The 25,381-nt window shown below is 34.4% G+C and overlaps 2 protein-coding genes across 3 annotated transcripts; one reads left to right on the plus strand and one right to left on the minus strand.

The window, feature by feature from the left end:
* Positions 1–383: 383 nt before the first annotated feature.
* Positions 384–20,647, minus strand: LOC147065269 (uncharacterized). 2 transcript variants are annotated; one of them, XM_085956377.1, is made up of 12 exons: positions 20,554–20,647; positions 16,642–16,791; positions 15,062–15,206; positions 12,949–13,223; positions 12,191–12,278; positions 10,865–11,062; positions 9,583–9,744; positions 8,779–8,867; positions 6,695–6,780; positions 5,126–5,218; positions 3,657–3,781; positions 384–1,735 (listed from the first exon to the last, which is right to left on the minus strand). In XM_085956377.1, exons 2-12 carry the CDS (start codon positions 16,771–16,773, stop codon positions 1,500–1,502), a joined length of 1,629 nt encoding a protein of 542 aa, XP_085812503.1. In that variant the 5' UTR covers positions 16,774–16,791; positions 20,554–20,647; the 3' UTR covers positions 384–1,499. The 2 variants fall into 2 exon arrangements, with proteins under 2 accessions (XP_085812503.1, XP_085812502.1); XM_085956376.1 differs by lacking the exon at positions 20,554–20,647 and having other exon boundaries at positions 16,642–16,966.
* e(r) (enhancer of rudimentary) lies at positions 17,628–25,381 on the plus strand. The gene is made up of 3 exons (XM_085956401.1): positions 17,628–17,717; positions 19,513–19,698; positions 22,749–25,381. Exons 1-3 carry the CDS (start codon positions 17,715–17,717, stop codon positions 22,869–22,871), a joined length of 312 nt encoding a protein of 103 aa, XP_085812527.1. The 5' UTR covers positions 17,628–17,714; the 3' UTR covers positions 22,872–25,381.

The raw sequence follows: 25,381 nt of genomic DNA on the forward strand, positions 1-25,381 counted from the left end.
TAAAAACATCTGGTTAATGTTATATATGTTTAAATCCAAGTGTCGCTGATTGTAAACAATGTTCTGTGCATCAAAATCGCATCATGCTTTACACTTGAATTCGAGTCATAATGCCGTCCTGTTCATAGACTGAACGTAGCACATACGTTTGCAACGCTGGCCGCTAATTCACACAGCTGCACAGCAGTTTAATTTGTTTACTCGAAATGAATAGATGCATTTATTACCCCATTCAATACGTTTACGAAGGTGACCCTGGGTCATCATGACTGAAAGTGAAATAGCAGATGAAGTTATGATCTTGGAAAATGAGGATGGAAGTGAAGATAGCGAGGAAGAAGAAACAACACGCCCAAAAACAAAGTTATCAGTGATTGCATCTCGTCTCGACAATGTATTAAGATTTATTGACTATTCATCAGATAACGAAATTTAACTATACAGTACACTCTCAGTAATCCGCCGCTTGATTATCCGAAAACTACTATAATCCGCCGTTATTTTTACTAGTTGAAAGCACAAAATCAAGCTCTATAATTCGCCGGTATTCGATTGTCAAATTCAGTAGTCCGTCACGTACAAGTATACAACGCAGATGAGAAGTGTTTATTTTGGAAACTTCTCCTTCGTAAAACGTAAGTTAATCGTGAAGAAAGTAATGTACATAGGAGGAAAGTGTCCAAGGACCGCAACACAATATGCCGTGCTCCAATGCAACCGGGACACACAAAATGATGCTTTTGGTCATAGGGAAAGCCAGGAATCCTAAGCCATTCAAGAATATCTGCTTCACTGAATAACTGGTTGTGTCAAGTGATTTACAGTTTAATATTTATTTAATACTTGATTTTAATTAAAAATAAAACCATAATCTGCTAGTACAAATTTCTCAAACCTGTTTTAATTTTTACCATATTTTGTATGTATGCACTATAATCCGCCGCTTTCACTAATTGGACACTTGTCTGGTTTTTGGGGCGGCGGATTACTGAGAGAGTACTGTATTACAAATATTTTCGTAATTTTAGAGAGTTGATTATAAAATAACAGCAGACTTCAAAAGTGCAAACAAAACTTGATTCTTCTTTCAAAGTAGGATTACCAAAAGTAAGCGTGTCGACATCGATCATTAACATCACTCCACAACAGGTGTGTCTGTATATATCATCCGAGGATGAATAAACAGGAATTTATTTGTATTTTTTATATAACGGACTTTCGGCTTTAATGAACACCCCTTCACCCACATTAGTCCCGTTATATCGAGATTCTACTGTATATATTATTAAACAGTGTAATTTTAAAATTCCATTTTTACTCGGGGGGTCGTTAAATAATTTTAATGCGGTAAAGGGGACTTAATGGCTGAATGGCTTCAATGAGGTATATGTGTATGTACAAAATTTTTGTTACAGTCTGACTATATATGGACTTATCAGTTTTTGGAAATAGAAACCTCATCAAGAGCATGGTAACAAAATAAAAACACACGATTTAATCTATACAGCTGCATCAGGTTCCAGTTTTGTGTCCAGCTTCTTGGTATCACCATCGGCAGGTTTGGAGACAGTCACAACAACTTTTTCATCCTTCGTCTCTTTACCTTTATCCAAAGCGAATATGTGAAGTTTGGCGACCTCTTTCGAGAGTGAGTGGACTTTTCTGAGATGTCTCGAAAGGCAGTTTGACCAGCTGAATTTTTTATTGCACACAGTGCACTGGAATTTCTTCTCTGCTGCAATTAAAAAAAAAATATTATTGATAATTTGACTATATGCTGGGTTTGTCCTTGCAAGTTAAGTTACAAGGTCCAATGTAGATGAGGTTCCAAGGCTTGAGATGCGAATATTTTATACCAAATACAGTTGACGAAGCAGTGTCGTTGCCACTTTTCTGTCTGACATGATTTGTTATTATTTGTTTTTGGTTGATGATGTACAAAGAATGAGAACAGATTTCTTAGCTGTTTTTATTCGGCTAATAATCTTGGTTTGTCCTGTCTGCATCTCCCATGATGACAAGGGGTTCATTTTAAAATCTATCTGAAATAGGGGTCCAGCGAAGCTATTCTATACACAAGGTGGCTATCGACGGTAGTTTATCATATTTATGTATCGAGGGAATTAATTGTTACAGGCGGCTCTCGTGGTGCAGTGGGTAAGGCGCTGGCCTTCCACCCGAGAGTTCTGGGTTCGATCCCGGTCCCATAAACAATATTTATGTGATTCTCTCAAATCCTGGGTGTTTGTGATTGTTCAAAATTACTAACAACCACCTTGTACGAAAAAGCAAGGACATGGTTATTAAAATTAAAAAAAAAATTAAATATTACAATATGTTAACTTTACTGTCTACTGTCAAAAAGTGCAATGCTTTAACATCCCTTCTCTTGGCTGTGTTAACTTCTAGAGCGAGATAAACAGTTTTGACAATTAACCTCCACAATACAAAAATATGATAAAGTGATAATATTTATCACTTAAGCCGTCGATAGCTGCCTTGTGTATAGAATAAACCTACTGAATATCTTAATTGAATAGTGGGGTAGAATTTTTGTAAAATGATTCTGCTGCACACACCCCTACCGTTTTATACGTATTATATTCAAATATTGCCATTATATTCCAAATATTATATTCAAATTATGCCAAACGGCTGAAATGGAGATGGGCAGGGCACATTGCTCGCCGAAAGGACGGCCGCTGGACAAATACCGTCATCTAGTGGTACCCAAGGGACACGAAACGGCCACAGGGTCGCCCTAAAAGCCGCTGGATTGACAAACTGATAAAGTTCGACGGAAATACGTGGCAGCGAAAGACACAAGACCGAGAGAGTTGGAAGAAGCTTGGGGAGGCCTTCATCCAGCAGTGGATTGATCCCGGCTGATGATGATATTCAAATATTCGACAAAAACTAAGTTTTCTCTGATCGCTTCTTTTTTTGGGTTTTAATGTTTTGCGATAACCGGATTGAGTCTCTATAGGTCAAATCGCCCTAAGTTTTGACATTTTAATATTAAGACATTTCTGGAATGTTTTTAGTGTAGTGGATTTGGTAGCCAGTGTTCTGCTGAATCTGTGAACTAACCCAATACGTGAACAATTTTGATTCAATTCCATACTGAGAAGGAAACAATTCGGCACCGCCGACTTTGTATTGACAATTAGGCACCAGGACACCCGGGCACAATATTAAATTTATCAACAATATTGTGCAATTTTGAACATTGGGCAACATGCTATGCCAATATCTAGTTCCTTGAAATATGTTGCGCAATTTGCAGAGGGTTTATGTGTGTCTATGAATTAATTCACAATGTCACTACGATTCAGTGTAATATTGGAATTTGAAAGCACACCATCAATATAAGTAGATTCCTTATATTAGACTTGCTTGTCTATTTTCTGGCTCAAATTGTAACGTTCGTGCATTCACGCATTTCACTCATCTGTGTGGCTTCCTGTTATTCATCATCCAATTGACCAATCACCCAGCTGTCCTGGCGCCCAGTCAACAACGCGAAATCGTTCTAGACCCCTATTTGATAATTCATCACTTTCCCAATCACTTCAGCATAGCCTGTCTCACATTTTCATTGATTGTAATCAAAATGGTGTGGATTAAGTACTAGATAATTCAAATTCAGGACTTACCATTGTGTGAGACAACATGTTTCTTTATGTCGACCACCCACTTGCTGCAAATTTGACATTGTTGCTGCTCCGATGGCTTGTGTGTGCTCATGTGAGTTTTTTTATGACGGGATAAGTGAGATTTCCTGCAAGATTAATATAATAGTTGAACGTCACATGCAAACACACACCATAAAATTTCAGACTTTGACTGTTATTTTATTATGTTTTATTATCATTAGATTATCCTTTGCACATTACCTCAATCAATTAACTACATGAGCTCATGATTTTACTTGTAACACTGACCATATTACAGCAAAACCTCGTTAATAAGAACACGGATAATTCGAAATTCGCCGTAATTCTAAATTTTCGCCAAAAAAAGTCCCTTGAACATTATTTTCATATAAAACCATACCTTTAATTCGAATTGATTTCAGAGTCCTGGCATACAAAAATATTCAATAAATCGTAATAAAGTACACTATTTCATGAGCCAGTCATTGAAAATTGTGACAGATTTTTCTTAAAACATCATAAATTACTTATTTTAAGAAGGTAATTTAAATAATCCTGACATTTTATGACCCATTAACACACATGAAATCGGAAATTTCGTAGGCACATCTATGATCGTTAACGAAATTAATGAAAATCAAAAAAAAATTCTCAAAATTTTTATATTCTTCCCCCATACATTTCATATTTCGTAATTCAATTTTTTTTTTGATTTTCGGTCCCATGGAATTCGTATTAACGAGGTTCTACTGTACTGTTGTCTCAAAGTTATATATTCTTCTATATAGATGGAGCCTAAGCCTATGAAAGTGAAGCAAAAAAAGGACTTCTGGTCTATTGATTAAGTTAGCTACAAGTGACCCTACAATACCGGCAAGTTTTCCAGTCGATAGTAGTAGTATCTACTAACAAACGATGCAGAAGAGTGGTTTGAATCTTTGCTTACTTGACTGCATCAAGTTTTTCGAAAAAGTCAGGCTGAAAATATTAGATTAATTACGGCCTGGAAAAAAACTGGAAATTTCCGGGTCCGGTATTAAAAGGAATAAACATTAATCACGGAAATTTCCGGGTCCCGTATGATAACTTCACAATGCTATTACGACATTTATTTGCCAAATTGCAGGGTGTATAAAAAGACAATCCATGATAATGAGTAGATAAGCAGGATTGGTTGAAAAATCTTGTAAAATAAGGATAAAGTGGCAGCTGGCAGGGATTATCAAAAAATACTGAAGATCATGTGACATCAAGTATGGACAACTTATCGGTTTTCGAAAATAGACACCATCGCCAAGTTCATACAGATAACTTGAAGCTATCAATTTTTCCATGAATTTTTGGTAAAATTTAGCTTTCTTGCCTGTAAATTAAAATTATCAACCATGACTTGACAGATATCATTGTGTTCATAGCAATCAGTCTTTAAATTTCGTCTCTATAATCAACTCTTAAAATGATTATTTTACCTAATAAAGCATTTGTCGCAATTCAAACAAGCGTACGGCTTCAATCCTTCGTGACCATTCTTATGATTGATCATGTTGTCCATTTGTGAAAATCTGAAATAAAACAAAATAATTTTCTTCAAATCGGTTGTCCCTCTGACGATATTATCAGTGTTCGCCAGCAGGGCGTTGCTCATTTTTATCAACCAATCAACCCTAAATTACAATAAATATAACTAATATAAAATTATATAACATACAAATTTTTTTAAATATTCTTCAAGCCAACTGGCTTCTGGCATCCTAGAAGGCCGCTAAATACTATTTATAGAGCAGTGGTACTGTAGAGGTTTTACAAGGCTGTCATACGGTTGTCAATGCCCAGGCTGGCGCATAGACAACCGAGAAACGGATACCCCAAATGACAGGAGATTAATAATGCACTTCCGTCAGTAGAGTTCGCCTGGACGCACCTGTCCGCAAAAAAGTGTTCCACATATATTGTATTGTACAACGTTATAATGTAAGATGTACGTAATATATTCACAATTTGTAATGTGTGATCGTGCGATGAAATATAAATACTACGAAACGACAAAGCGAGTGTTTCCTTGATGTACAAATAATCCCTTGTCACACACACACACAAGAAGCAACCTTCTGCTAATCAATGTAATAGATGCTGTATTCTTGCCACCAAGAAACGTCAGATACAGCATCCATAGTACACAACCTATTTGAAAGGGGCAATTTATCAATTTTCTAATTTTTCACAGGCCGTAATACCCACTTACCCAAGTGTTAAAAAAGTGAAAAATAATGATATTATACTAGACGAGACATACATTTTATTATCTGATGATGAAGTACTTATAATTTTGGGCCGCAACAAATGCCATTTTTGGCGGATGCTGATATGACCTGGAATGACGCAATAAGACTGGCGAGCGACAGGGATTCTTGGTGGCGCAGTGTTGTGTCTATCTGCTCCAGCTAAGGGGTGGACATGGCCAAAGTAGAAGAGATGTATGTATTTTTTCTGTGGTATTGGCTATTCCTCTTAGGATTGAATATGTTGATGTAATGTAAGTTTTTGTTAGAATTTGACCATATGTGAACTTTTTCGAATTAGATAGTCTCATAAATAGAATATCAACTGCGTTTAGGAAAAAGGGCGTAACCCTCGATTTTTCGAAAAGTGCTTTTATTGGATATTAACAATGCATACAACTAAATACACGGTCTGTAAAAATGTAGTAAGCCGCAAACGCCGATTTATTATCTAAATTCAGGTTTTAATTGAGCTTTAATTAAGTTTTAATTTAAGGAAAAAAGCATTTACCCTCAATTGAAATGATTTTTCTGTAATAACTTCTTTAATCATTAATAGATCGAAAAGATATTACACCAAATTATCAATCATCATACACCCAGTCTGTGCCTATTTTTTTTTTCTTAATATTGAACCAAAATCATTCAAAAAACGATTTTTGCCTCTCCTGTAAAATTTGTTCTGTGTGGGTTACGCCCTTTCTTCTAAACACGGTCGTATAATAGTTATCATAATATGATATGTATAAATATACAAACTTTCTATGGCAGATATCACATTCATATGGCTTCTCTCCTGTATGGGTCCGCATATGTACTCTGATATTGCCAGTATTTTTGAAACCCTGGAACAATTATACATTTATTTATTAATATAAAGAGGGTACAAGGTGTATATTCATTCGTCCTCTTTTATATTGAGAAGTCGTGGGTTGTATTGGTTGTAATAAAAGTTTGTATAGTATATTGAAGTTAACAATGAGGATTAATACAATGCGGGAAGTATAATTCGAATGGTAAATCTGATCATGTACCTAGTGCAATTGACTAGCTCACTTCTGATTGGGTGACTGGACAGTATATCCGTAAGCCAACAAATATATTGAACTAGGTGAGCTAGATAGTAGACTGAACTCAATGATAACTGAAGGTCAAGCAGTCCTTTATATAGCTGAATGGGCAATCCCTTCACTGCCTCCTGCGTGATTAGTGCGCACTGTGGTGGGTGCTGCCTGGGCAGTGCTGTGTGTGACGTCCAAGAGTGTGCCTATGCGCCGCATTATATACACAATGTCAAAAATTGATTAATTTACATTATGCATAATATATTGCTACTACAAACCATTGTATAATTATTTTTTTGCGGGCATATGTACATAATATTGGTCTGAACCAGTGGCGGCCAGTGATTTTTTGGATTGTAATTTTTGAGGGTGCACTGGAAACTTACCTTATTGAAAAATGAAATCAATTCGGCGTTATTTTTGATTTGACAAAACGTTATTGACATTTGGGAAATTACCTGTATATTTTATATTTTTAATAAAACATGTTGCGAGTTACTTAAATCTTTTTGGATTAGTTTTAAGAAACGATTGCATCTCTTATAGTAGATAAATACCTCTTACTTTCAACGTAAGCCATCTTATTCTATATAAGTACATTAGGTATCTTTAGCAATTTGTACACTGTATGAATAATGATTATTATGAAACTGCATTTTGTGAAATAGTATTAAGATTTATTAGCTTACACTAGAATTCATGAATTAATAATTTTCTATACCTATTATAAATAACCGACATCATTAAGCGTTTATTCAACACACATGATAATGAAATATTAATTTTGCAGAAATGCGGAAAGGACCAAAATTATTTTTATCTTCATTGATTTAATTTGCAGTACACATAAATCAAAATATCTTACGACATTGTATTATATTTCTTACCCATTTTAAATTTAGAAAATAATGAATTCTATTGTATTTAGTTTAACAGGCATTTTACATACGAGATTGCTAAATATGATACTAAGCATAATTTGAGCGTGAACAGTAAGTCATAATTCAAATCTGTAATTGCTCTCTACTCAGAACAATATGTTGTCATTTTACCAGGTCGGCGCACGATATTCTGGAACTGACGCATGGCGTAAACGATTAGCACGGTTTAAGTTTTTTATAATGGCTTTAGTAAATACTAAGCTTTGGGTTCATTTTAAGTAAACAAAATATATTGCCAGGGCGCAAACGATTTCAGTGAAGATGACGTATACGGTGCATGGTGCTTGTATTATCGCCGATTGGCAATATGGGCACATCGGTTTATGGTTTGCATTACAGTAAGTGAGCGATAATATTAAAAACCTATGAATAAAAAATATGATTTACGATGTTTCATAGCAATGCAAGCAGTGCAGTGCACTTGTATAATGTTAGACCAGCCACCGCTGGTCTGAACTAAGCTTAATAACTAAATTATATCATCAAAAGTCTCGACAATACGCAAATTCATGCTGACCGTCGTGAGCAGTCGACCAACCATACACACAACATTTCTGATACCAATTGGGTTGTTTTTACACTTGTGGTATAATATACTATTTGTGTTGCTAATGTTATATAAATTATAAGTAGATCAAAAATATCTTTGTGGCTACACGAAACAGTCTTTCCTGGTATTTTTTTTATATCAATCGCCACTGTGGTCGTTATCCATAGTCGGTCAGCAAGTTGGGGAGGAATAGAAACTTTTCTATTTCACTCCAGACGGCTCAAACATCGATGATGAATCCAATCCTTTGTAATAAAATAATATACCCAAAAATTTTATAATACTAACCTTCCCACATATTTTACACTTGTATGGTTGTTCACCAGTATGCACTCGTAAATGGTCAGTCAAATATTTCTTCCAGCTGAAAGTTTTCCCTGAAATAAAAAAAGAAAATGTTCAATGTCAATCAATCTAGAACAATAATACAGCCAAGGTAAAATCAAGTAAATATAGTATCGAATATCATTTACTCATTATGTATGTTGAATGACAGTTGAAAATCAATTGATAAGTGGGAACTACATTTAAACAAAGGTGATCAACTTGCAAATTGAATTGAACGAAGTTGAAATCCTTTCTACAGACCTACAAACTTATCTGTAGTATGGCCAAAAATGGAACAACGAACTACCATAGGACACCATTTTGAAAATTACATTCGAATGTCAGATTTTGTCTAGTTACGAGTCTTGGTTGGGTAGTTTTCGACAGTGGCTCCCCCATCCCATTCTTCAGATAAGTTTGTAGGTCTGTACTTCAGTCGATTCAAGAGTGAATCATAATTCAGGGACAACTGGTTGCCTAGCAAGTCGCCTAGAGTAACCAAGGTGATAACAACCTACATTGCATGCCAAACTTGTCATTTAACAAACAGTTGAATGATAAAAATCGCCACATGAGAATGTGACATGAACTACAATGTATCAAAAAATACTTTTTTACGAAGTTGTAAATAATATTGGTTTTTAGCTAATCTCTTGAGTATTGAAAGAAATGTGGATGACACGTAAAAATATTCATTATTATAATAAGCATCCATCTGTAAGTAATCTGTGGTATTTTATTATTAATATGATAAAGAGTACTAACCGCAGAAATTGCAAACAAATGGTTTCTCCCCGGTATGTAGACGTATATGGTTGGTAGCACTGCCACTTTGTCGAAATGTCTTTGGACAATGTGGACAGGTATAAGGCTTGGCACCTGAATGTATTCGGTTGTGTGTTGCCAGATGAGATTTGTGACGAAAACCTGCAAAAATATCACATTTATTATGCATGGTAATTTTATAACCTACAGTAGGTCTATTCCAAAATAACACTTAACTGCGAAAACCGAAAGGGTGTTAACAAATGCCGCCTAAAAATTAAGAAATAGTGTAATAATCTGTGCAACCTCAGTGTCAGTAAAATGTCGGAGAACATAACGCAGGCCTACGCAGTTCATCGTTGGTTACTTGTATTTATACGTAAGTAATAATTGCAAATTATTATCAATTAATAACGTTTTAACAATTCAAACACATGGTATATCAAATACGCATCAAATACCCAATATACCAACAAAACCTCTGTATAATATGATAGATCACATAAAGATGCATTGGCAGTTGATGGGTTTGTTTTTGAAAATAAGGCCTTTCGCTCACGGAGAAACTAAAATCCGACGAACTGGTTGCTGATGGAACCCATAAACTGGCTAATGATTGATGCTTGGCAAACGGCGTTACTGAAACCCACTTGAAATAATAATCTCATAACCTCAAACTGTCAATATATATATAAAATACTATAATATATACAAAATATAAACGGTTATAATCTGGCAGCTTGTAATTACACAGGCAGGGATATTTCTCAACTTTCACTACTCTTGTTTTTCAACAGCCACAAATTTTAAATTAAAAGTCGGTTCACCCATCTTTAACTTTTGACGTCTTGACTTGTTATTGCTTGTTCAGTTCAGCGCAACAAATTTTGGTAAGAAAATATGATTTTTTATCTGTTTTATGGGGGACTGGAAACTGAGAGACTGTGAGACCAGCATGTCGCGTCTCTTCAGTTTAGTCACAAACGTTTTGAAACTGAGAGAATCCAGTCTTGCCGTGAGCGAGCTGCCATTGAAATACATTAGCTAGATACTGGCTAGAATTTTAGTTACAGTCTCGTCTTTTTGAGTATTCTCGTGAGCGGAAGGCCTAAGTGTTCCCCTGCTTGCAATTTTTGACAAATGCAGCCATCCTTTGTTATAAATAAATTTGCAATGCGAAATGACTATCTTAACTTAATAACCTTTTTTTAGCTTCACTTTGATATACTTAGAATGTCTATACAGAAAGTCGACTGTATATAAAAGAGAATGGAATTCATACTGTTTCCACAAATATCGCAGGTGTATGGTTTTTCTCCGGTGTGCATCCTTCGATGGACCTGCAGGGTATTCAGCAGTGCGAAGGAGGCGGGGCAGAGATCACATTTGAACGGGCGCTCTCCTGAATGCACCCTTCGATGGGTCACATAATGCGACAGAGTGGTGCACACCCGGGAACAATCTTCGCATGGGAATGGACCTGAAATATGTAAGTATTCGTCAGGATCTAGAGTTTTAGATAAATTTTCCCGTGAAAACGATTACCAAAAGACCATGAAAAGCTGTAAATTTGGATTCTGAACGGAATTTGATAATTTGACGATGAAAATCTTTCCCTGAAGATCTAAAAAGATCATGATTTTGTAAAATTTGTGAATAAAAAAGGCCCTCGACTTTAAAGGGAATTCACAAAAATTTGGTTACAAAATATCTACCTTAAATACAAAAAAAATTGGGAATTCTCTGAATATTGAGAGATTTATAAATCTTCTTCGACTTCTTAAGGTGATACATCAGTGAAACGGCAAATAATTTTTAACTATAGGCGCGACGAAATTTTGGACTCGCTCGCATTCTGAGAGAGAACGTCGAGCTGGAAACACGGCAATTTGTTTCGTGATGGCGACGGGCGTATCAATTCTTAAATCATGTAAAGATGACTAAAAACGTTACCCATTTACTTTAAAAAGAAAACATGTCAATGAATATATTATTATTGTTACTGATAGAAAAATAAACAGAACATTAAATGGACACATGTTGGATTTATATGACAAATTATATTTCGTTTGACATGCGTCATTTGCACCCGCGACCCGCCATCCGCGCATCGCCTAGCCACGATCTTTTTAGACCGTGCCTCAACTGAGGTATAGCCTTAAGAAGCAAATATTTTTGAACATACACAATTTATGTATGTTCAATAATTAGAATGGTACATTCTTAAAATCCTGTGAATTATTCGTTGAATAAAAGAAACAGTTAATTAAAATCATTTTTGAATTGAATAATTTTCGAATCTCAAAATCACAAACTCTAATTGCGTGAGATTGTCCTACTCTATTTGTCTCTTTCTAGTGATGATGTTACTCTTATTTGCAAACATTTGTTGCACCATTTACAATTCACCGAGTTGTGGATATTTTTTATTTTACTACCAGACGTGCCCACCATTTTTCAAACATTTGAAATCGTGTGAGTTCCAGTAAGTTGATTAATCATAAAGGCCTTTACACGAAAATAACAACGATGCTTCAGATGATTTGGTCAATTATTGTACGAGTATCTTTGGGTAATCCTTTCAAATATCCTGAAGACATTTCTTTACCTTTAGGTGGAGTGGAACTTCTAGATTTTTTCTTTCGTGCCATTAATTTCTTTGCATTTGATTTCTCTTTCTTGGATTGTTTCTTTACCTAGAAAAAGAACAATGCGATAAAATATAACATTATAGTCAAGTTCACTGTAGCCTCAAAGGCACACAGACAAAGGATTCCGTCTCTCCTTTCCTTTGGTGCGGCAACATCATCATGAATATTGTAAGTAAATAGTAAATAAACGTTTTAATTCCTAAAATAAGAGTTCTTTTACGTGGAATGGATGCTAGTCCTTCACCCAATCCATTGCGACCTTGTAGAAGGATCAAAAAACATTGAAAAATAAACATGTAATTTTTACCGGACGCTGGAATCGAACCTGCACATACGGGTTCAGATGCAATTGTGGTGCCATGGGGACAAATAAAACCAGTAATGTGGCACTCTTATCTTATCATCTCTAATTCAAACCCTGGTGAAGCTGTGCAACTCAATGTTGCCTACTGAACCCATGGTTTTGAATCCCACGACTGGATTACATTCACACATTGTTTTTTTTTCAATATCATTTATTGTTTCAATATCAATAATATTTTTGTGTTTCACACAAAGTGGTAATTTACTTGGGAAGACGTCTTATTTTCACACTAGCATCTGTAGATGCGACAATTTAAAATGAATGGAAACTATTTTGGTTAAAAAATTATCCAAAAGTAATGCATCGATGTGCACATATGATCTATAATTTTATTCTCTAATCTTAATTCACCTTTTTATTTAGGCCGGGTTGTCGATTTCTGATGGAATTTTCAATTTTTTCAATTATTTTCTTATTATTCCGTTTCCTATCCACAAGGAATTCGGAATCAGAGCTCGACATGTCATCAATGTCGTCATCTATGTACGCAGGATCAGAATGTGATTCATGTTTATGATTTTCGCCGGGCGACAGACTGTTTATGGCATGCTCATCAAAGAATTCCAGAGATTCTTCTTTAATTGAAAGATGCAGAAGTGACATCAGATTAGATTTATCCTCACCATCTTGAAAAATATATAAGACATTTAATTAATATCACATAACACCTACTTATAGTGTGTCCATGGCAGGATAGCCCCGTTATTATATTAAGAGCATTATTAGAGCTATATTATATCGTCGGTGTTTTGTAAAAAGGGCGAATTAACCAAAATGCTACTTTACAGGAGGATTTTTAACTTTTGACATTTATTTGTTTTTTACCTGTAGATGATTATAAATATCTAACAAGTTTATAATAAAGCTTAGAAAGAATACTGTCATTATAATAGGTATTATTATATAATATTTTAAAAGGCCTAATATGTCACATTTGCTTTTTATTTCGTAATTTTAATTAATTTAATTTTCATCGATTATCGTTTTTAAGTACTTTCCTGTGGAGATAAAAATTCGCCGTTTTTACACAACAAAGCTAGTGGGGTACATTTTGTATTTTCATTAAAATCTCGATTTCGCCAAAATGGTTGATTCGCCTTTTTTACAAAACACCGACGATATATAGAGCGAAGCTCTTACTAAAATCGCTGTAATACAGATAATCTGTGGCTTAGTATTTCATAATTATTCAAACAGATGTCATGTTGTCATCTCTGAAAGAGGCGGGAGGGTCTGACTTGTATATGCGGCCTGTCGATCACGGCCTCATAGAGCGAGAAAACTCACTGAAGGCATAGTACCGGTTAAAGAGTATAAAAAGTATAGAAAGTATAGAAAGAAAAGTTGAAAAGAAATTGTTGAAATATACTGTCCGTCAAAGTCATAAACCATGATTTATGGTGTTTTTGGCAGAGTCATTAATCGTCAAAAATCGACCAACTTCGATTTGTTTTTTTATAAAAATGGATTTTATTAATATCAGAGTGTTGGAGGGGACCCTTTTTTGAGTTGCTCCGCTCCGGGACCTAATACTTGCTCCGACTCCGCGCCAGGGTCTGCTCCACTCCGGGTAAAAAATTTTAACAAGCATTATAATATGTATACAAACGTTAAAAAAATTAAAAATAAGTAGTTTTAACATAATCGTCATTTTCATTATTAATTCTATTAAATAAATTTCCGGCAGCAAATCGTCTCTCATTATTTGCCTCTTCTGTCAAAAAAGTGAGGTTATTTATCACTCGGGAGTGTTGCCATATTTCAAATAATTCCAGTGTTGCAAAGTGTCAAAATATACTATTTTCATTGGAATTTAGGATGAAAATTTAATAATAAAAAAAAACATCCCGGAGCAGTGGAGCACTACAAATTTTCGGTGCTCCGGGTAAAATCCCATTGCTCCAGTGCTCCTGCTCCGAGGTCCGCTCCAACGCTCTGATTAATATTTTTGATTAATCAGTCATATATGTGTGCTTTCAATGATTTTCTTTAAATTGATGTCAATTGAACCAAGAGTCGAGGTTTTAGAAACATATTTGATACAAAACACTGACTATTTAAAAAAAATCAGATAGTTCATGGGAAGATCCAGAGAATGAAATCTAAAAACGTGGCTTTTAAAATCTGAAATGCCTACTACACTCTTCAAATTAGTAGATTACTACTTAATTATTATCTTGTAATTACTTTTTTTTTCCACCAAGAATTTCGTTTGAGAATTAGTTAGTCAATGATTACATTATCGTTGGCTCTACAATGGCTGGCCAAATGATGTCATACAGTAGTACCCAAGAGGCACTAAATGTCCACAGGGACGCCCTAAAACCCGCTGGACAGACGAACTCATAAAGTTCGGTGGATAGGAACTAGGGACCAATAAGAGTGGAAGGAGCTATGGGGAGGTCTTCATCGAGCAGTGGATCGACTGATGATGACTTTTAGTTAACATAAAATTTGCCAATACCTTGATCTCCTTCTAATTTTACAATTAAATGTTGCCGCAATTTGGAATCGGTCAGCTCACAAAGTATTTTGAAGTCATATGCCGTTTCCAGTTTTTTAACGCATCCATTGCAAATCTGCGTAGGCATTTTATCATCCGTATGTATCTGAAAACGTAGAATTACAAGATAAGTTAAATAACTACGGGAACCATCACTGAGTGTCTTCCGAAAAGAAATATCTTTATTGAGTACCCTCTGTCAGTGTCTACCAAACTTATGAATTTATGTGCGCACCGGTGGCGCGCAGTCCACATATTATGCTGTAAATGCTGAGTAATTTATTAAATATTCATCAAAATACTATGTAATTATTTTGCAATTCCATGTTACATTTATCTTAATGACATATAATACTTAAGGTTCTATATAATATACTTCTTGAAATTTTAATTGTTCAAGTCCTATTACATGAACATTAAAGTACGTAAATGTGTTTGGAGTATCACACCACTGCCACTCTGCAAAACCACTCACCATACATCCCAAGATTTAATTAGTTACAAAACCATAAGAGGATATTAATATGTAGAAAATAGTAGAAATAGATGTACTTTTTTCAACACCATCCCTACAATTAGTAAAACTCAACACACACCCGCAGATTTTTAATGAAAAGCACATGAAAAATTAAATCTTTTTTAAGGTTTATTTCATTTCATTTTTACCAAATATCAATCAAAATCACTGCTGACCTTTTAATTACCACATTTAAATAACACGTTAATTATATCTAAGTCGCGGTGTTAGCACTAACTGAGTTGTTAGCATGTAATCTTGTGACTGCATAAGAGCTCTTTCATACGGAGTATCATGTATCCGATACAGTTATGACAGATACTGAGTTTACTAACATCATTTCACACACGGATACATGTATGCGATATGTAACTGCCTGCCGCATACATAATTTGGAGAGTTAATTGATAATGTGCAATTATTATGAACAGGGACACATTATAGTATATCACCAAGGAAAAGACTTTCATTAGTGCCAACACCGCGACTGGTGCATTTGCAGTCGTTGGCCATTAGATATAATTAACATGTTATTTAAATGTGGTAATTAAAAGGTTAGCAGTGATTGATGTGAGAATATTATTTCATCAAGAGAATCAATTTTATTCTATTCTAAAAACTAATTTTATAAATACACTCTTGTCCCACACTTTTTACAGTTTTTTACGTTTTATACAAGTATATTTTGTTGCGTGAAAGGCACCATTTCATACTGTGATTTGTCAGAGTCGTTGATATCAGAAACTTGCGGGCGGTATCACGCAAGTTCATCAATGAAACCACTGGGTGAAAGCGCTCTTACATTCTGTAAGACACGTCCATTACATTTGCAAATGGAGACAATTAATGTTGATACATGTTTAAACAAATCAAATTTCTGTATCTCCAATCGACATTGCCATGTGATATAACAGAGGGTAAATACTTTTAAGAAGCCATCGATCACCACCACTTTATTTACAAAGGGCATCAATGTCAACATAATTAACCTAACCGAAATACGTATGGTATGGACGTCCCTAACCTGGATATTAGCACACGCCATTATCTTCTCAGCCAGAATAAGCGTAGCATCAGGGATAAATAGCGACGTATTGGCTTCATCTCCCATGCAGACACGGCAAACAGACGAAAATGTAGAAACTTCTAAAGACATCTTTGACTAGGTCTTATGCTGGGGAACAGTTCGGTTATTATTTGATATTGTTCATTTGCAAACAAACCAAGTGCTGCTTACCCATTAATTATAAATTAACTGAAAAACTATTTATTTTATTATACTGTCAATCAACATAAACGTAAACAATTTAGCGACGGAAGAAACCTACAGGAATTTTAAATCCAGTGGGTTTAGTGCTGCCACTTAATAGATAAAGTTTTCCTGACAATGATTTAAAAATTCTTCATACATAAACAATGGTTAAAAATCAAAGACATTGGACGCTGGTCACTCTTTGAAAAATATACCTACTTACTAAGCAGTTTAGTAAAAATTTCTGAGAAGGCAATTTGAACATTTTAAAATACGAAGTATTATGCAATCTTTCATGTTTATTTATATCAAGCCAAATTCTATCACGAATAAAGCAAATATTTGTTGTTGATGTATCAACAAATGTTTTTTTCAACATATCCCAGATTTCGGAAAGAAACAAGATAAATATGAAATAACCAATGATTAGTTAGGTATTTCAAAAAATTAAAATTTCTTATTTCCTCTTCTACAAAAAAAATCTTATTATGGGAAAATTTCCCTGTGGAGTGACATTACTGATGTATTTGGTTTTGACATTTCATTTCAATATTGCCATAATGTTACGAGTGATACTTAAATCATTATTGTTTTAAAATACAATAAAAATAAATTAGTAACATAATTATGTGCGAATAAAGAAAAACTAATAAGCTTTTAGGTAATTAGGTACAACTTTGACAAAAGATGTAGAATATAGAAGAACAAAAAACATTCTAGTTTTTTCATATGGTAAACTCAACCCGCCATTTTCGGCCGACACACATTTATTTTGTTTGGACGAAATCGAAGCGGGATTTCTGGAAATCTGTGAATTTATTACAAAATACGCACCTCAAACAATAATGGTAAGCAGCGACATTCCATTATTCACTTATTCTGTAAATATATTAACCTCATTTGGGGTAATTCTTTTTTTCTGGCGTTAAAGATGCGCTTACCAAAAAATGACGTTTAGGTTATGAGACCGACAACATATCAAACTTCGTATTTAATTTGAATGAATGATAACATTTGTAAAAGTCCATATTATAAATTAAGGACGCTGAACCTTCCTTTACATTGTTTTTCAATGTACGTTAATTTTGGATGTGTATTTGGTTTGTTATTTACAATAGCTTGTAATTGTAGTACTTACTGTCATAATATTACTCAAGAATCTCTTCCAAAACTATCAAGAGCCATTTTTCTGCAAATAGTCTGGTTAATAAAGAGAATCACTAGAGGACAGGCTATTTTTTGAGACACATTAGACTACTCGATAGAAGTTAATGGTTAAATTACAATAACTAGTGAGTCACACACACATCCCTTGAATCTAAATCTACAGTTTCTGAGTTTATAGTATTTTTAATTTCACTGGGAATCGAACCAAGAATCTTGCGCATACCATTGTGCTTTCCATAACCCACTTGACACTGACGGAGATATGCCATGTTATGTTTGCAACTGTTTGCTAAAAAAAATATTACATGGAGCTGCAAGATTGCATGCATTTGTACATGGAATGTTCACTGATACAAAAAGTTTAATGAAAACATATAAGTTTGACTGACAAAGTTTCGTGTGCACTATTTATAACGAATTTTAACAGCCTACCTCCACCCCTCGTCACTGCTACAAGGGAAACTAATTATCGGAAAACATCAATTGTAGTAATTGGACTCTATGGAAAAACACGCATTGTCTATAAAGTTAAGCTGGAAAAAGTTTGCAGCAGACACCTGGGAGTGAAGATGTTTTTTGGAAACTCGCATTGGGCTGTAGTACCGATGATGATGATGAAACAGAGTGCATTTAGATAGCTCGGTTACAAATGACATTCATGGGATGGGTTAAAATTCGAAATAAATATTACACACTAAACTTTGTCAGTCAAACTTGTTTGTTTTCATTTAAGGTGACGCATCAGTGAAACGCCAAATAATTTTCAACTGTACGCGCGACGAAATTTTGGACTCGCTGCCATTCACTGAGAGAATGTTGACCCAGGAACACGTCACTTTGCTGTGTGATGGCGACGGGTCAATTAATTCTAAAATCGTGTAAAGATGACTAAAAACGTTACCCATTTACTTTAAAAAGAAAACATGTCAATGAATATATTATTATTGTTACTAATAGAACAATAAACAGAACATAAAATGGACGTATGTTGGATTTATATGACAATTAATATTTCGTTTGACAGGCGTCATTTTCACCCGCCACCCGCAATCCGCGCATCGCCTAGCAACGATCTTTTTAGACCGTGCCTCAACTAATGCATGGCCTTAACTAAGAACACAATTTGCAGATGGTGCTTGTTAGTTTTTAAAATGCAATTAAGCCCTGTCTAAACCAAACCGCTCCTCTTCTCCACTTCTCTCAGCTGGCAAAGAGACCAGGATTCTTGGAGGCATTTTGTAGACAGGACATGTACTAGGAAGAATAATAAATATAGGTACTCAGAGGCAAAATACATTAAAATTTTATTGTTAGGTACTTTTATAGACTTTGTATTCAACCAATGACTTTGTTTGAACTCATTTAGTGCACGACTGGCTCAAGTGACTGGACAAGATCAGTAATGATTGAGTCGTAATACAAAAATCGGTGAATAATTTTTCATGGTAACAACTTTAACACGGTTCGGTTTCCCAGTCTCACACGATCCTGTTGGTTCAGCCGGGCGCCCGGCCAGAGACGAGGACGTACTCTGACTACGAGAGCGTCAACGACTGCATGGAGGGTGTCTGCAAGATATACGAGGAGCATCTCAAGAGAAGGAATCCCAACACACCTACCATCACCTATGACATATCGCAACTCTTCGATTTTATAGACCAAGTGAGTTTCCGACCTGTGGCACTATTCTAGCAATACTGTGCTAGCATTGCACATGCAGGCACTTAATTTTCCTCTTATTAGTAATCACAAAGGCTGCGGGGGTTTAAACAGAGTATAATTCATTTAAAACAAGCTTTTATTTTAATGATAGTAACTGCTACCTAAACCCACGATGGCCAAGTGGCTAATGCGTCAACTTATAATATTGTACGTCCCAAGTTCGAATTCTGAGTCTGGCAAAAATCACATAGTTTTTCAATATGTGTTGCGAGTCAGAGTGTGCACCTAATAGGTTGAAAGTGGCTAACATCCATTTCTCGTAAAAACAAAAATCTGTTAATACAACCTTCACTCTGTGAAGACCCATGATCATATAAATCTACTTGGAACGGATATAGTAAAAAAAAATATATGTGGGAAAATGGAGATAAGTGTGTAAAATATGTAAAAATTAACCATAAATGAGTAAAAGAACTCAATTTATTAGTTCTACTAACTCCTTTTGGCTCTCCGGAAAAGTAGTGATTTTAGACTTATCTTTTTCCTTTCGCACACAATATATAGTGGGTACTCAAATCCACATACTAATGATCAGAACCGATTTCATCCTCTTAAAAGGTCATTGTCGGTTATGTATGTACAAAGAATTTAATGATCACCATTCATTTATACGAATACTTATTGAAAACAATATTTCGTAAATATTTTGTCTTCAAAAGTGATTTAATTTAATTTACTATTTATATAAAAAAACTACATACCTATAATGATATATAAAGACATGACAACTTATTAAATTCAATGTTTTAAGAATATTTTTTGTTTTCAAAAACAATTCAGTTTAATATACCTTACCTAGCTCTATTCTCGCAATGCTGAGATATCTTATGTTTCATTAAGCATAGTCCAGACAATGACACTATGTGAACAAATGAAGGCTGCGGAGCATACTTTTAATTGGATGCTAACATTATCGAAACTCGTCATTCTGCTTTCGTCAAATAACTCTAGCAGTTTTCATTCTCAGATTCACTCATATTCACATATTCATTTTTATTTGCGAAATCGTCTATTTAAATAGATCGAATTTCTGCCCCAAAAAACAAATAGTGCACGATAGACTATGTTACTAATAATATTCTTTTTGGTTTTCGGTCATAAAGTTTTCAGATCCAAATACAGAAATGACCACGACAACAAAACAAAATGATCACACCTGTTTCAACAAATTGTCATATTATTTCAAATCCCTACTGTATGGCGATAATCACCTGCATGTTTCAAACATAAGATAATGACCTACTCGTGAATACAATTATTGTTTTTCAGAAGTATGTAATTGCAGCTGAATAAAGAGTATAAATGAAACATGAAGAAAAACACTACGGCGCTGTGGTAAAACATGCGGTAAACAAACTTCAAACCAGGGAAAAATCTCTGAAACTTTTCACGAATATTATATTAATTTTAAAAATATATATGTACCTCCCTTGAATTATAAATCTGTTAAATTCATTGCCCCCACATCCTGAAACGGGCCCCCAAGATAGAATCTATGGCGGCCCCCCTACCCATCGCTAAGGGCAGTGTGATATTCCACGGAAGCACGTGGTTAAAGGTATTCTGCGTTTAGCGATTTTTAAATAAATCCAGTTGATTTATTGAGTTGAGATTGGTTTGTAGAATATCCGTTTTTGTCGAAATCGACCTTTTAATGCAGAATATTTTTTTGTATCTAAATGGACTAGTACCATCCTTTTCTTTTTATTTTGTAATGAATACATCATTCATATGCTGTAAAAATAACAATTCAAATATAGGATTATGAAATTTGTTTTTCGTCTCCTGAACGGTCTATTTGACAAACCAATCATACAGCGACGATATTATGAACCACTGATCGCTCCTTTCGTGGTAACAAAGTAACATGCTACCCTTCGCCATTTTGTAATTCAGGCAGCAGACTAAAATTAATTATAAAATAAAATTCTACACGTGCTTCTACAATTCTACAATTTTATTATTGGAGCAAATTTATGATGTGTTTTTTTTCACTTAACTGGTCGACCCGCCACGCCGGGCCCCCTTGTGGGAGCCATGGTTATATTAATAAGATATTAAAATTGAAACTGCATTTTAAAATGTTTGTCGAACATCAGATATTCATCTCATGTTATAAGCATTGTTGCTTGATTGTTTCTGAAACTTTGTATACTGTGATGATATGCAAAAGTTGCACATGCTAATGTACAATGATTTCCTCTGAAATACATTGTTTATCATAACTTTAGCAGGATGTAAAATTATGCCTGTACATTTGTAACATATTGTGTTATATCAAATATTGTTATTGTTGAAAATATTTCACAACCCACTCAATATGCCAATCGATCCAATTTTGGGTCACGTTGACGTATAGCTACGGTAACCACTCTTCATTTATTAGAGTAGACTGTCCTTTATTTTAGGGCGTTTTCCCTTAGATATAATATAATCTACATTTTATTACATTGTATAGAAATTTATATTTAATGATGCCTACCCAAATAGCAGTGGTGAAGGGTGGACGTAGGCTGTGTTTAATTGAATTATAAAAACCAACTAACATGATCTGCAATTTGTATTCTTATTTTAATAAAAACAAATGAGTATGGCTGACAATGTTTAGTGCGCTCCCACAGCTTACCTCCACCCTTCGTCACTGCCAAGTAGTGGCATTCGCTATTACTAAGCATGATCACTTTTCTGTTATAATTGAAATTTTTGGGAATTTTGTTAAACCCTCTTTAAATAATTTGTCATTTATTTTTTCTAAAGAATATGGTAACCGTATTTTATAACTCAAAAACAAAACAATTGTGATAGATTTTGATGGCCAAAATCCTCATACTATTTCAATTCATGTGATGTTTCGTAAGAGACTAAGTGTCGATTTTTGCCAAGCAATACTGACAATGGGGCAGTTTAGAAGTCGTCTACTTTTGTTGTAATAAGCTCGCAGTTTGCCTAGTTTAGTGTGTAATCTTGAAAGTTGTTTTCAATATTTTCAGTTGGCCGATTTGAGTTGTCTCGTCTACCAGAAATCGACAAACACCTACGCACCCTACAACAAGGACTGGATTAAAGAAAAAATATATGTACTCCTAAGGCAAGCCGCCGGTCAGGCAGATTAGGCCCCTCGACTTGCCGTGCGTTTTCGTTATGATCAACATATAAAGATACACTCGTATTACCTTGTAAGAAGAACATTGTAGCCACATAAATTACTAAGCCTAGTGCAGATCAATTACATCTGTTTATATGAACAATGTTTTCCATTTGCGTCAGAAAACAAAAATATATGGAGCATATTAAATGTACGGAAATAATTTTAATACAACTTTCGCAGTTTATATACAATATTCACTGAACCGATGTATCTCGGTCTGGAGTATGCATTATATTATAAATTAAAGTATAACCTAACCTAACTTACATTCATTGTGAATCGGTGCAGAGAAGGAACATATTTCACTACCCATATGTTATCTAATCTGATATGACATTGTTATTTAGACTGTAACTTTTTGGGTTTACAAGTAAATTGTACGTAAAACATTTCACCGTAAGCTTTCTATCGGAAAGAGATGTCCGTATACTATATGGTTTCCAATTTTATTCAATTCAATATGAACATTAATTTCATTTTCATAGCCGATTTTGGCAAAATTCATGAATTCAAGAATGAAAACCTAACCTAACCTTATTTGTCACGTTATCCAGTATATCGGCTATTTTCAAAATTTGTTTGCCGCTGGCTTCCTGTAAACTGACAAGAACCGTGTTTTATTTAGACATGAATTTTATCTCAGTACTATACGACCCAAAGAGGTTGGACGGTCTTTAATATACGACCATATATTTCCGATACAACATTTCACGATGAAGTGCTTTACTTCGAACTGCATATGTACAAATCTCCGTACATGAACTCTTTGTGGTTTAAATCTTTCAATTAATCTCCTGATTTTATAAGTACCAGAATATGATATCAAAAAAATTCTTCAATTCCCTTCTTCACTCTGCTTTGAAGCGAAACAAAGTCCGATGGGTCAGACGAAAGATATTGTAGAAAACCCTAACAAAATATAAACTCTGAAGATTCAGAAGGCACTCGATGCGTTGTTTTCATAGAAAACTTGCATGGCACTTAAGTATGACAAACTGAAACTCATTGAAGCAATTTTGATAAGGGAAACCACAGACAGCTTTATCTTCTATATGCAACATCTTAGTGTTAGAATATATCAGATTGTTGTTATAATTTTTTGAGTAAAAGGAAATGGAAGATAAGATTGCCACGGTGAATAATTGAGAAAACACTAAGAGACAATACCTGGGTCTAACCAAAATGTCACTTAATGACTTATTGCACTTTAGAGACTTGAAAGAATGATGTAATACAATTTCTGTGGCTACGATTTCTTCAATTTGTATCATCTGGACTAACCAAGTTTTATCAGCAAATAAATGATTCTTAACCGGTGTCATACCTACATGTTGTTGGTAAAACATGTTTCCTCCAATAGAATTATTATTATAAAAACATCAACCTGCATTATGTAAATACTACATAAAAAAAAATGTTTTTCAGTGTGAGAGATGACTACACGTAATAAATATTTCCTGGTCATTAAGTAATTTTAACAGATTTATAGAATTAATTTAAGAATTCAATGAATGATTTTTTTCTCTATTGTACAGTTAGAATTTCTTGTCGTTAATTTTTTTTTATTATATGCCGTTGTAGTGTTGTTGGAACGTTCCGGAGATTTTAGCGTAACTATCAATTTATTGAACTAATATTCTTTGAATTTTCTTTTGTGTTGCTGTAACCTGGTGTGTACTTCACCATTTAAATTCTGCTCTCTTTTTCCTGTTGACGACTCTCAGCCCTCGTAAGTCATTCTGTATAATATCACTCCGGTTTCCTTCTGATCCACTAAACTTGAGACGCTTCGTAGATGTTTGATTATGCATACGTATCTAAACATTAGTTTTTGATAAATTTGACATCAGACACATCAGAGCTTATAGAGCCAATGATTGTAGCGACGTTGACAGATGGCGTCTTTTACAAGATTGTTATAATTACCTGTAACTTGAGACAGTCCACGTTTCTCTTATTGAAGGTGATACGATACAATTTATTAAATGTTGTTTACACTTCAGTAGTCGTTTTGAAAACTTAACAATTTTGAATAACCTAAAAAAAAATCATATTTTGTTTATTATTTGGTAGTTTAATTTATTTACATGCTGTAAACTCATCAATAAAGCATCAGCTAATGTACATATTACTATTTTCATTGCCATAGGGGTCTACCTTCACAGGAAGTATTCTTAAAATATCTGTTGAAACCACCCCTTCAATTTATTTTTTTAATTTCAAAGATCGTGGAAAATATAACATAAAGTCCACTTTGGCAGTACATATTTCACACCATTTAAAATTATATATACTATGATTTAATTTTAATTTCTTTTTGCCATGTACCTTACATTGCTTTTATTTTATAATTATTACTCAGTTCATTTTTTTTTTGTAATTGTCTAGAAATAAGCGAGGGAATGAAGATTGAATGTGTCTTTGTAATAAGTGCAGATGTAAATTAAAAATAATTTAATAAAACATTTTTCTATA

This window comes from Rhyacophila brunnea, unplaced genomic scaffold, assembly GCF_057557595.1.
Source record: "Rhyacophila brunnea isolate RB1 unplaced genomic scaffold, BYU_Rbru_1.0 scaffold_6, whole genome shotgun sequence".
Lineage (NCBI taxonomy): Eukaryota > Metazoa > Arthropoda > Insecta > Trichoptera > Rhyacophilidae > Rhyacophila > Rhyacophila brunnea.

Excerpts from the sequence above, each read along its gene's own strand:
- LOC147065269 (XM_085956377.1), bottom strand. The coding sequence starts at position 16,773 with ATGTCTTTAGAAGTTTCTACATTTTCGTCTGTTTGCCGTGTCTGCATG. Across the intron at positions 15,207-16,641 it reads TGGCGTGTGCTAATATCCAG|ATACATACGGATGATAAAAT; the intron begins GTTAGGGACGTC and ends CTACGTTTTCAG. Across the intron at positions 12,279-12,948 it reads AACCCGGCCTAAATAAAAAG|GTAAAGAAACAATCCAAGAA; the intron begins GTGAATTAAGAT and ends TTCTTTTTCTAG.